The following is a 12,913-nucleotide window of genomic DNA, read 5'->3' on the forward strand; positions in this document are numbered from 1 at the left end:
CTATATGAGTCCTAGGGTTTAAACTCTGGTCATTAGGTCTGGCAACAGTGTCTTAACCTGCTGAGCCATCCCGCCAAGCGCTTTATTTCTGTAGTGTACTCCGTTCATTGTCACCTGGGGCAGACGACTTGGAAACGCTTACTGTGTTCAAATGGACTTTTCAAGTAGCAGTCCTAAAATAGAATGAACAGTACTAATACAATAGTGGCCAGAAAAAATACAGAGAGTGACAATATCTCTGACTGAACTTTGTATGTAATTATTGCGGTCGAGGCAAATACTACATCCAAGCACAAGAAGTGGAACAGACGGCGGAAGAGATGGCTCTGGTGAAGGGCACTTGATGCTTCCAAAGGTCTAATTCCCAGCACCTACGTGGTGGCTACGATATCTGTAGCTCCAGTTTGAGGGACTCCAGCACTCATCTGGCCTCTGTAGACACCAGGCACACACGAGGTGCACAGGCATACATGCAGGCAAAATTCACACGTGCAGTAAGAAGAAAAGGTGGAGCTTAAGGCCAGCCTTGTCTCCCTGAGTGTCAGGCCAGTCAGGGCTACGTGTTGAGACCCTGTCTTAAAAAAACAAAATAGAGGGCTGGAGAGATGGCTCCATTGTTAAGAGCACTTGACAGCTCTTCCAGAGGTCCTGAGTTCAATTCCCAGCAACCACATGGTGGTTCACAACCATCTGCAATGGGATCAGATTCCTTATTCTGGTATTCATGAAGACAGAGCACTCATATACATAAAATACATGAATAAATAATTCTTAAAATAGAACAAAGAGCTAACTGGGACTGTGGCTCTGTAGTCTAGCATGTGCAGGTCCCGGCCTTGGCTTCCATCCCCAGCAGAAATAAACAAAAACTCAAATAAATTAAAAATAAGTACATGAAAGCCAATTTCAGTAACTGAATTAATTCAGTAACTAATTACAGAATTTATTAATATAAACAAATAATAGAATAATTAATTTAAATTAATTATTCAAACTGGATAAAATATTTTACTAAACAGTAAAAATAGAATTTTACTGATTTTTGTGTGAATGAATGTTTTGCCTGAATGTTTATATATGTGGCATTTGTCCATGCAAGTCAGAAAGTGTTTGCTTCCCTAGAACTGGATTTATAGATGGTTGTGAGCCCCCATGTAGATGCTGGATTGAACTCAGGTCCTCTCCAGGAGCCAACAGTGCTCTTAACCACTGAGCCATCTCTTCAGCCTGAGCTTTACTAAATTATAAGCTGTATAGTTACACTTTGAAGTTTATTTGCTTTTTGTTTGTTTGTTTTGTTTTGCTTTGCTTTTAGAGACAGGGTTTCTCTGTGTAGCCCTGGCTGCCCTGGAACTCAGTCTGCAGACCGAGCTGGCCTTAAATTCACAGAGATCGGCCTGCATTGAGGTGTCTTAAAATTTTAGGCAGGGGCCAGCAAGATGGCTCAGTGAGTGAAGGCCTTTGCCACCAAGTCTGAAGATCTGACTTCAGTCCCTGGGACCCACATGGTAGAAGGAGAGAACCAACTCCTACAGGTTGTCCTGTGACCTCCAGGTAGGCACAATGGCATGTACCACCTTCTTTTGGTTTGTTTTTTGTTTTTATCCAAGTCAGGGTTTCTCTGTTTAACAGCCAGGCTGTCCTGAAACTCGCTTTGTAGACCAGGCTGACCTCAAACTCACTGCCTCTGGAGTGCTACCATGGCCCAGCAGCATGTGCCTTCTTTCCTCTCCCAAAATAAATAAATGTAATAAAAAACTATTTTAAAAAATTAAAGTAAAATGTTAATGGCCACATGAAATTACAGGATGGGAATACCTTAAGCCCAGATTCTTCGGTCTTAGAGCCAGGGTGGTATCATTGTTTATCCTGAGTCTGCTGTGTAGATGCAGACTCATATAATAACGAAGGGAGACCTGTCTATACATGAATCAGATGTGTGCAGGGAGGAATTTTCCTCAAAACGAGTGCAGGCAGCTGCCTCTGGCTTCTGGGGGCAGGGATGACCGTGACTGGAGGTGCTTTGAATTAATTGGCTTGTAGAATGTTATCTGTCACAGGTGGGAAGCCATGTAGAGCTTACAGTTAAAACTCAAGCTGGAGCCAGGCGATGGTGGCGCACACTTGGGAGGCAAAGATAGGCAGAACTCTGTGAGTTCAAGGTCAGCCTGGTCTACAAGTGCTAGTTCCAGGACAGGCTCCAAAACTACAGAGAAACCCTATCTCGAAAAGCTAAACGAAACAAAACAAAACAAAAAACCCTCAAGTTGGACCATCAGTGTCACCTTGTAGGAGTGAGATTTTCTCTGGCATAGCTCAGAACTGAGGTGGCACTGTGTTAACAAAAGGCAGACTGCATTTTAACTTTTTTTTTTTTTAAGATTGATTTTTGTGTGTCTTGAATGTTTTGCATGCATATCTGTGTGCACACAACGTGTGTGCCTGATGCCCAAAGAGGCTTAAAGAACTGAAGGTAAAGACAGTTGTGAACACCATGTGGGTCCTCTGCCTCATCTGCATTTGCCTCCTGAGTGCTGGGATTGCAGGTGCGCAGGGAGCAGCCTGGTTTTCTTTTCATCTCTTTTGATGTGGTTACTGGAAACTTCCAAACCACACTGTGGCCTGCTGTGCATGTCTGCCAGGCTGCGCTGATGCAGAGAATGGAGGTTTTCCTTGTCTTTATTTGGAAAAATAAAATGCAGACAATCTCTTGCCTGTCCTGAAGTTTTAAACTGTGGGGACTTTTGGGGTGTGTGTTAACTAAAAACAAACAAACAAACAAACAAAAAACGACTTTGTGAAATTTCGAAGTATTAAAAACCCTAACAGTATAATGTGATAATCTCAGCACTTGGGAGGCTGACGAAGGAGGATTGCCTCAGATTTGAGGCTAGCCTGGGCTACAGAAGGAGATGCTATTTAAAATGATGAGGCCAAGCCTGGCAACCTGAGCTCAATCCCCAGAAGTCTGGGAAAGGCTGACCTATATGACCTCTGTACAATCACTGCTGTGTGGTATGCGTGTGCCCATATTCGCACACAGAGACACTAAATAAAATTTTTAAATGTACAGAGGCTGGAGCGATTGTTCAGTGGTTAAAGCGCCTACTGTACAAACAAGGACCGTATTCTAGATCTCCAGAGCCCACAGAAATAGAGTGGCATGGCGCCTGCCGGGGGATCCAGGGAGCAAGCTGCCCAGTGAGACTGGCATATCGGCTTGTTTTGGGTTTGATTGGGAGGCCCTGCTCCAAAGAGTAAGGTGGAAGAGCGGTAAAGGGAGATTCTTGATTGCAACCTTGGCTTCCCATACAAATGTGCACACACATGAAAAGAAAAAAAAAAACAAGTATCTAGGTTTTTAAGTGGAACTTGGTGAACTTTGTTCAGTGTCGTAAGTCTCTGGGGAGTTACTTCAGTTTGCTTCTGTTCCCTCACCTGAAAAATAAGGGCACATAATAAACACACCCCGGGATTTGTTGAGGGTTCAGTAAGTGCCGGCTACCACAACAGCAATGACAGAAATACTTGATTGTACATCTACTCTTTGTATCTATTTATTTAGTTTTGAGACCCTGCCATAAGAAACAAAACAAAAAGCACTAAGGTTAACATGGTGGCATAGACTAGCACTTACTTGAAAAGTGGAGGGACAATCAGGAGTTAAAGTCAAGTCTCTTACACGTGGATTTCAAAGCCAGCCTGAGTTACATGAGACCCTTTCTCAAAACAAAACAATCCCAATCCAAATGAAATAAAATGAAAAAGATACAGATATGGCAGTGCAGTGTTGGGGTAAGTGGTTTGAAATGAATGAATGATGGAATTTCTTTTAGGGTAGCAGGATATAAACTTCTGTGGGAGATGATCGTGGGTACGCAGCTGTGCATTAATTAGAATTCAACTTCACAGCATACAGAGTGAATCTGGAGGTAGGGAGCAGGGAGTGGATCTGGAAAGAGTTAGGAAGAGGAGTAGGAGTGAAAATGATCCAAATATATTGTATGAAATTCTCAAGAAATTAATAAAAGTGTTGAAAATGAAAGAAAAATTAGTTAATAATTTTGCAGCTAGCAAGACTGAAAAATCAAGCCGGTGTGGTGGAAACTGAACTTGGTGTCGGGCTATGTCTTTAGGTGTTAATGAGCATCTGTGAGTCATGTTCAGATCAGTGACTATAGAGGAAAAACTCTTCTTGAGTGAAGACAAATGCTTAGCAAGTATGTAGAGTCCACTCTTGGTGGAGATGAAGCCTGACTCCCCGCTGTCGTGCACAGTCGGCTGAGAATAGCGACTTCCTGCCAGAGTCCACAATGAAAGGGAGCGACCCTTCGGTCTTATTTGTGTGTGGGATGTGTGATGTGTGTGAGCCCATACCTGAGCAGAGGCCACAGAAGGATATCAGTGTCCTGCTCTATTTCCAACTTATTTCCTTTAAAATTCTCCCATTTACCCCAGGACTGGGCTGGTACATGCTGGCAGCCAGCAAACCCTAGCAATCATTGGCTCAGCACACCCCCAGCACGAGGACAGGAGGTGTGTGCGGTGATTGTGTAAGTTCTGGAGATTTGAACTCCGGTTCTCTTGCTTGCCCAGCAAGTGTTCTTCCTCACTGAGCCATCCTCCCAGCCTGAAAAGGGGTAGGGGAGGGATCATTTTATGTTGGAGAAACCTGGCAGGAACCATCTCAGCTAGGTGATCAAATTCAGCATTAACAGAGGTCAGTCACATAAGTGTCTGAGAAAATAAAATGTCATGGCCAGGAGGAGCCTAATGAGACAAGCTAAGGCCACATGGCATGCCCAGTGGATCTGGGAATAGGAAAGAACATTAGTGGCTGGGCCTGGTGGTATATGCCAGTTCCTCAGGCTGAGGCAGGAAGACCACAGGTTCAAAGGTACAGAGAGAATTCAAAGCCAGCCAGGGTATCTGAGCAAGACCCTGCCTCTTAAAAGTAAATGGGCTGGAAATGCAGCTCAGCTGTAGAGTGCTTTCCTAATATGTGTCCGGCCTGGATTCAGTAGCCAATACTGCTCTCCTTATATAAGCAAGTATCGGCTATATAAGCAAGTATCGGGCAACTACTTGAAACAAATATACCGAATTAATACATGGTGCTAATTACAGAGTTAACGGTGGGTGGTGTCGATAGGAACGTTTGTATGCACAATTTTCTTATTATTCTAAAACTGTTCCAAAAAGTTTTTCTTAAAGGTTCATTTTCCTTTTATGTGAGTGCTCTGCCTGCATGTATGTGTGCCCGCTATGTGCCTGTCCGGTGCCTGCAGAGGCCACAAGTTCGCATGACAGTCTTTTCGCCACCATGCCCAGCTTGCAATTTGTATTTAAAAAAATCAGCAAGGAAGAGGGACCAAGTGATGCTAAGCTGTAACGCAGAACTTGAGAGGCCAGGCTAAGGAGGCAGCGAATTCGTGGGCACCCTGAGCTGTATAGTGAGGTCCTGTCTCAACATGCCTAAATAAATAAACAAGAACAAAGACAGATGACTCACTTCTTCATCATTTATGAAAGAAACTGGCGTAGCCAGGGTACATAAAGCCCGTGGCCCATTATGTTCACTGCCTGAAATTACTTTAGTAGAGATCAGCATGTATTGTTTGATCTTCTAATACAGAATGAGAGCGAAGACCATTCGGGCTGCAGCTGGCAGAGGCCTGGCTCCAGTTTCTTCTAATTTGAAGAATTCTTTTTGAAAATAATAATAATAAAGTCCCGTTCCACAGAAGCCATAAGGATGTCAGTCTTGGTTCTCATTGGTGGCAGAAGGCGGGGCAGTCCGTCGGGGGAGCCTGCTTATTGGTTAGCTGCGTTACGGAGCTTGTTGTCCATTGGCCGGGTCCCTGGAGCGTGAGTTACGGACCACAGAGGCCCGCGCCGCCGTTCCCATGGCAACCAAGGCTTGGAAGAGCAACTCAGATAGGAGCCACCCCCAGCTCCTTGCGCAGGGGGCAGGGCGGCCTGTAGGGAGCACTGGGGCCCCGCGCAGGGGTTGAAGGGACACGCACCGCCACCTGGAGAGAAGCCGGACGAGCCACTCTCAAAACTTCCCGTAATTCCACCTCCTCCTGTTCTCCTCTGTCGATGGCCTTTTGAAACCAGAGCCTGGCACAGACTAGCCCCCAGTACGCTGTTTGAGAAAAAGAGGAAGGAAAGGGTGCCAGTGGACGAAGGCATGAGACCGGTACCTGCTCTCATGGAGTCCTAGAGCCAGGGTCATGATAACCTTGGACAATGCACACATCCTAAGTGTGGTACGCCACTGAGGAATGGACGATTTACTGAGGGAGTGTGAAAGTCTGAAAGTCACTGCTGTGTGGATCCTGTTTTATCTCTCAGGCTTAGAACTCTCCTGGGAGGTTGGTAGCATTCCTTCCGTTCCTGGCCACTGTAGGCTGCTTTGTCCATCCTGCCCTCTCCACCATGATGAACGGAAACTGAGCTCCAATAAATTCATTCCTTCCGTTTATGTCAGGAAGACTGTCACAGAATGCATGTTAGCTCCGGCAGTGTGCCCTCAAACTTCCTGTAGTGGCCTCCTGTTTCCCATGGGAATGGGCGGCTCAGCTCTGTAGGGATGTCAAGGCTACCACTCAGCTCAGGGCCCATCCATTTTTAATACCTACAGCGGTATGTACACACAGCAGGGCTGGAGCACTGGGGTTTCACTCAGTTTCTAGCATCTTCCCAGTGCTTATTTTAATTGCTTTTGCCTAGATCAGCACTCTTGCTTTCTCTCGATCATCTCCCTACCTTCTGGTCCATTCCGTCACTTAAGGGCTTTTTTGTTTTCTTTTGAAGACAGGGTCTCGCTGTGCAGTGCTGGCTTGTCCTGGAACTCACTATGTGTAGACCAGGCTAGCCTTTGCTTCCCCAAGTTGGGTTTAAAGGCATGGGCCACTGCACCCCGCCCACTTAAACTATTTTCTATGGGAAATTATCTGACCCCAGTCTGATCCAGCTTTCCCTGTTCAACAGGGTCTTACCCCGCCTGTGTCTATCAGTTTGTGTAACTAGGTAGCTGCTGAGTTCCAGATACTTTCAAAGGGGCTTTTAGGAACGTTTAAAAGGACAGAATGGAGGCCTGACTGGAAGCCCTGAAACGAAAAATTGACCTTAGATACAACCTACTAGCCCTGTCATCTCCAGGCCGTGTAGAGGGCCACATCTGCAGCCTTCGTTGGCCTGAATTCTGTCTGTACCTCAGGCATGGTAGGCAAGCAAGCACTCTGTCCCTGAGCTGTCCCCCGGTCCTGCGTGCTGTCTGCTCAGGCGGTGTCTGCTATTGGGTTTCTCTTCCCAAGCCCCCTGGTCTTTCTTCCTCGTGAGCGTGGGTCTCAGTCAAGACCCTGACTCATCTAGGGACATTTATTTGCTTCAGGAAGTTCTAGATAGATGGGTTTGCTTTGTTTGCCACAGCAAGTATCTTAAGATAGTGGATGTGACTTGTGAACTGAGGGCTGGGTTACCTGTCCCCATCTCCACTGTAGCCCTATCTGCTGGATGGCGGCTCAGTAGAGCGCCACGCTGGGCCTCTTTGCAGCAGGGACCGGCTCCGAAAAAATGCAAAGGCACTAGTTCGGCAGCCTCCCTGAGGAATTGCAGCTCCGGGGCTGTGCTCCAAAGGGGAGAGGAAGCTGGGGGAGGTTTTGTGTGTTCCGCCTGCAGAAGGCCCTGGCGTGCAGGCCGAGGGGGATGGGCAGGGAAGCAGTTTTTTCCTCGGGGTTCCAAAGGGTGGGGGAGGGGCGTTGAGCGAAGCCTCCTTCAAACACTGGCTCTAGGGCACACAGCCTGCTGGGAGGAAGGGGGTGGGGAGCGAGCTGAAAGCCCGCTTTCTCTTGGAGGCCGCAAGCACTGTCAAAGGGAGAAGATGGGGGGAGAAGAAGAAGGGGAGGGAGTCCTCCGGAGGGGTGAGTCTGAAGGCTTCTCTACCCCAGGAGAGGGGCTGAGCTGGTTAAGGACAATTTCCTCCTAGGTCCCAGCTTCAGATCTGTTCCCCAAATCCTCCTGTCGCCAACTCTGAGGGTCTGTAGCTGAGGACTTTATCTTGTGACCGTCAGACCTTCAGAACACTTCAAAGTTGAAAGCCCTTCACGGGGCAACAAAGTACTGGAACCAGAGATCTGGCCCCTTTCTCTCCCTCTTTTCTCTCATATGCACGCGCACGCACATGCACACATACACACAAAGAGTCCCCATAATCTCATCAAACTCGGGAGATCTAGTCAGGACTGAGAGTTCCAGGCCAGCTATAAGGTTGTCTTAGAAAACAAAATTTGGCCAGGCAGTGGTGGCACACACAATTAATCCCAGCAGAGGCAGAGATAGGCAGATCTCTGTGAGTTTGAGGCCAGCCTGGTCTACAAGAGCTAGTTCTAGGACAGGCTCCAAAGCTACAGACAAACCCTGTCTCAAAAAACCAAACCAAACTAAACCAAATCAAAAACACCTGCCAGGCATGGTGGCCTACGACCTTAATCCCAGCATTCAGGAGGTAGAGGAAGGTAGTTCAAGGCCAGCCTGGTCTACTCAGCAAATTCCAGGACAGCCAGAAACTCTGCCCCCAAAAACAAAACAACAAACTCCCCAAACCCGAAAAGCTCACACAAAATAGTCTTTGCAGTGAGCTGAGCAACCCCAATGCACTGGGCTTCAGTAAGGGCAAACTCCAGAAGGCCTGCAGGGAAGCAGGGTATACAACTTCATCTAAACAATTTGGGGGTAAAAACACACAGCTAGTAATACGAAAGATAAATATTTATTCAGAACAAATCTGAACAATTGGTTTTACATTCTAAGCCACAAGGAAATAACAAAACAGCAAAGAGAAGACAAAAACTGAAGAAAGCAGTTACTGTCTTTCACTTCGACTGGAGAACACTGAGTGGACCCAGGCCCTCCCTCTTGGCCTGTTTCCCCAAGAACACTTCGAGCTTATATCACACTCATGATTCCGGGTTAAAAACAGTTTTCTCCTGAGGGGCGAGGTCCAAGGTTTCAGATGCGCTCTCTGGCTTCTCAAGGGGTCCTAGCAGCTGAGGCAGAGGTGGGTGCAAGTGTAAACGTCTGGCAAGTTTCTTTACTGAGGGGAACCATTTCTCACTGAGGACAGTGGCAGGGGAAGGCCCTGGAACATGTAAGATGCGGTCCTCCAAGGATTGATGCATGCATGTCTGTTCGCTGGTTCTTTCCCTGCTTCCTAGTACTATGGGGTGGCAAGGCAAGCTTTCCCTTTCTGCTCTCTCAGGGGATGGCTTCTCAGCTTCTTGCTGGCACCACCCTGGAGGGAGCAGACTTCCTTGGCCCACCAGTGTCGAGGAGACTGTGGTCAGGTGTGAGAGGTAGTGGGGGATGAGCACCGGGCTGGGGGTCAGGGACTCTTACTCCGGACTGTCTGAGGCACCACACAGTTGTGTAGGTCGACACAGTCATTTAACGTCTCTGGGTTCATTTCATCTGCTGGAAAATCAAGGGGTTAGTTTTAAAACACCTTTCAGGGAGGTGGAGGTGAGAGGATCATTGTAAATCTGAAGCCAGGCTGGCCTACCAATGCAGCCAGTTCCAAGCCAGTCAGGGCTACACAGTGAGACCCCTTCTCACATCAAAGAACAAAACAAAAGCAACCTCCCCCAAAGAAAATCCAACGAAAACCACCGCTTGCTTCTTTCCCAGCAGGAATGCCTGGGCTCTGCGCTCCTGCAGAAATCGGCTTCTGAGCCACCGCAAGGAGCTGTCACAAAGTAGACACAAGAGGCCCGTGGCCACCATTCCGAGCTTACTCAGATTACACGTTTAAAACAACACTGTTTCCACGAATTCTCCTATCACAGAAGCAGCAAATGAAGAGCCCAGCGGAGAGCTGCGGAAGGTAGGCACTCTTAACCGAAGCCAGTCAACTTTTTCGAGTCTTGGTGGAGTGCCTACCTCGCGTTGGGCCCTGTACTGAGGGGCTGAGGGAGGCATAGAGATGAGCAAGGCAGCCCAAAGGGCAAAAATTTTTTAAGGAGGCAATGTATGAGGAGGGAGGTAGTAAAAAGTACAAAGGGGTCCAGGTGTTGGCAAAAGTACCAAAACAAATGCAAAACGGGAGGAAAAAGGTGGTGGTGGGGGGCAGGCGACGTATCTGAACGCTACAGTTCCTCATAGTCCTTATTGGTAAAATTCGCCGTTTCAAACAGGCTGAAAAGGAGCACACGTGATTTTAAAAAGGCATAGAGAGAATGTCTCTTTCAGGTTTTAAAAATATTTCCTTCCAAAACGATAAAAAGAAAGAAAAGGTCTTAAAAAAAAGTTTTGGCACTTAAGAAGGGTAAGCTGGCTGTGTGTTCGCCCCGGCGGGCAGACGCGCGTTCAGTGCCCCGCCACGCCGGTGAGCTGAGCTGCCACGGAATTGTGAACGGCTTTGGGACACTGGGCAAAGGCGTGTCCTCTCTTGCCACAGAGGTTGCACACGATGACTTTCCGGCAGTAAGGGCTCAGGTGCCCCTCTTCCCCGCACCGGAAACACCTGTCCTGCGTGCAGGTGCCGCTCATGTGGGTCCGGGAACCACATTTAAAGCACGTCTTGGGCTGCCCCTTGTACCAGCTGTAGCCCCTCTCCGCTCCCAAGAAGAAGGCCCCGGGCAGGTGCCTCACTCCCCCCTCCCCCTGGCGCAGCTCGACTTCGCACTTGTACTCCCCGGTCCAGATCCCAAACCTGTCGGTCACTTTCACTGGCACGGCCAGCACGTCGCAGTGGCGCTTGAGCCAGGTCACGATGTCCTCCACGTCCACGGTCTCGTTCCGGAAGAGGATGAAGAGGGTCTTCAAGCTGGACTTGGTCCGCCCCAGCACTACAAAGTTCTCCCAGCAGTCTTCCAGCTCCCGCTTTTCCTCGTAGACGCGGAGAAACAGGGCCAGCTTGTCCGCGGATCGGAAGCTCACGTCGAACTCGCGGCTGCCGGGGATCTGGATGACCGCGTAGATGTCGTCGGGGTCCATGCCGATGGAGCGCAGGATGAGCGCGCCCACCACGAAATCCCGGGTCGGACAGGCACTCTCGTCTCCCTGGAAACAGATGCGCACGAGGAAGCGGCCCTTACCCGGGCCAGCGGCCGGAGGCTCGTCCTGTAGCGGTCGCTCAGTTGCATCTTCGGTCGCCCCGGGCCTGGCGGGGGTCGCCATGGCCGCCGCCGCCACCTCGGGCTTCTTCCTTCGACTCGCGTCTCCCGTGCCCTTCTTCCTGCAGGCGTCTGCCGCCTCGCCCGCAGGGTCTCGACGGCGGCCCTTTGGGTCCCCGCGGCTGGCGGGTGGGAAGTCGCCGGGGTTCGGGGCGGCCGGGCCCGCGGGGCTGCAGAGCCCGCCACTCGCACCGCTGCCCGCGTCGTCGCGCCGCCGCGGCTCGCGGAAGTCGCCCTTCTTCTCCGCCAGGTTCTTAACTACCTGCGCCCAGCCCATCTTCTCGCGGACGCCCTCGGCTTCCTCGGCGCGGGCCGTGGGCCGCGCGGGCAGCGAGAGCTGCAGCCGGCCCCGCTGCAGATCCTCCTCCGCTCCGCCGCCGGTGGCCATGTTACCTCTTTCCCAGCATCCTCCACTCGCTCCCGCGGTCCGAGAAGCCCATGGCGCGCGCCTGCTCGGGATCAGGGCTGCGGGCGGCCGGCTGCGTGGGCGACTCCCCGCCCCGCTCTGAAATCCGACGCTTCAGGCTTCCGCCCTCCTGGAAGTCGGCTGTGCCCGAACCTCGTGCTGGCCGGAGACAGCCCTGGCCCACGCCAGCGTCCTCTCGGCGGAGGGCCGCGCCCGCCCTACCCTGGAGGCTGGGCCCGCGGCCTCGCTCTCGAGGTTTTGGCGTTTCGCAAGCAGGCCTCGATTGCATTCCAGGAGCACAGCTTTCCGTCCAGAGACCGGCGGAGTTCACCGTGACCTCGCTCGTCTTTGGAGTGCCTTCTGTGTTAAAAAGCAAAAGAAATGGCGGCCCCCAGAGCACAGCACATAATTTTTTTTCACCAGTTTTAGGTTATTCACACTTTCAAGTATATAGAAAAGTTGAAATATTTTAGTGAATACTTTACCATTAACTTTTTGATATTTTTTGAGGGCTGGAGAAAAGGGCTCACTCAGCATCAGGCGGCTTACAGCTGACTGTAACTCCAGCTTTTATGGGATCCGTGCACGAACACATATATACATGAAATTAAAAATAGAAATACATTTGTATGGTGGCACACACTTTTAATTCCAGCACTCAAAAGGTAAGAGTCAGGCAAATCTCTTGAGTTCCAGGCCCCCAGAGCTACATAATACTACTTAAAGTGTGTGTGTGTGTGTGTGTGCGCGCGCGCGCGCGCGCGCGCGCGTACAGCCATACCGAATTTCTCCAGCACCTGTATCCATTCGCTGGTGTTTATTTTATTCTGGTCCATTTGCAAGTACTGTGCATTACTTGTATTTTTCCAAACTTATATGGGTTGGGCACGATGGTGCATGTCTGTATTGAGAGGCAGAGGCAAGTTCAGCTAGATCTAGCTAGTGAGGGCTGGGCCAGTCTTAACAAGGGAAACAAAACAAGAGGATGAGAAGGCCTGGCAGATGTGTCAAGACCCTTACTGCCATGCCTGCCCTGGGTTCCATCCCTGGGACCTAAGTGGTGGGAGGAAATCACTGACTCCCCTGAAGCTGCCTCCCCTCCCAGGGGTGTGACACACACACAAAGAAGCGCTAAGAATGGAAAGATTGCTTACTAGGCTGAGGTGCTGCAAAAGCACACGCCTGGAGATCAGCGTTGGGTCCCTGGAACCTACTTGCAGGCAAAGAAATAACTACAAACTTGTCTCCTGACTTGGATTGCCATTTGAGTCCGCACATGCACAATAATAAACAATTAAAAACCATACACAGACCCTGCTCATGTGGGCAG

General features: G+C 49.7%; 1 protein-coding gene across 1 annotated transcript; it reads right to left on the reverse strand.

Moving 5' to 3' along the window:
* Positions 1–9,076: 9,076 nt before the first annotated feature.
* On the reverse strand, positions 9,077–11,773 carry Zcchc3 (zinc finger CCHC-type containing 3). The gene has a single exon (XM_038330907.1). It carries the CDS (start codon positions 11,563–11,565, stop codon positions 10,369–10,371), a length of 1,197 nt encoding a protein of 398 aa, XP_038186835.1. The 5' UTR covers positions 11,566–11,773; the 3' UTR covers positions 9,077–10,368.
* Between the last annotated feature and the right edge of the window lie 1,140 nt (positions 11,774–12,913).

This window comes from Arvicola amphibius, chromosome 5 (assembly GCF_903992535.2).
Source record: "Arvicola amphibius chromosome 5, mArvAmp1.2, whole genome shotgun sequence".
Taxonomy (NCBI): Eukaryota; Metazoa; Chordata; class Mammalia; order Rodentia; family Cricetidae; genus Arvicola; species Arvicola amphibius.

What these genes read in the sequence shown, in the direction of transcription:
- Zcchc3 (XM_038330907.1), bottom strand. Translation starts at nt 11,565, where the DNA reads ATGGCCACCGGCGGCGGAGCGGAGGAGGATCTGCAGCGGGGCCGGCTG.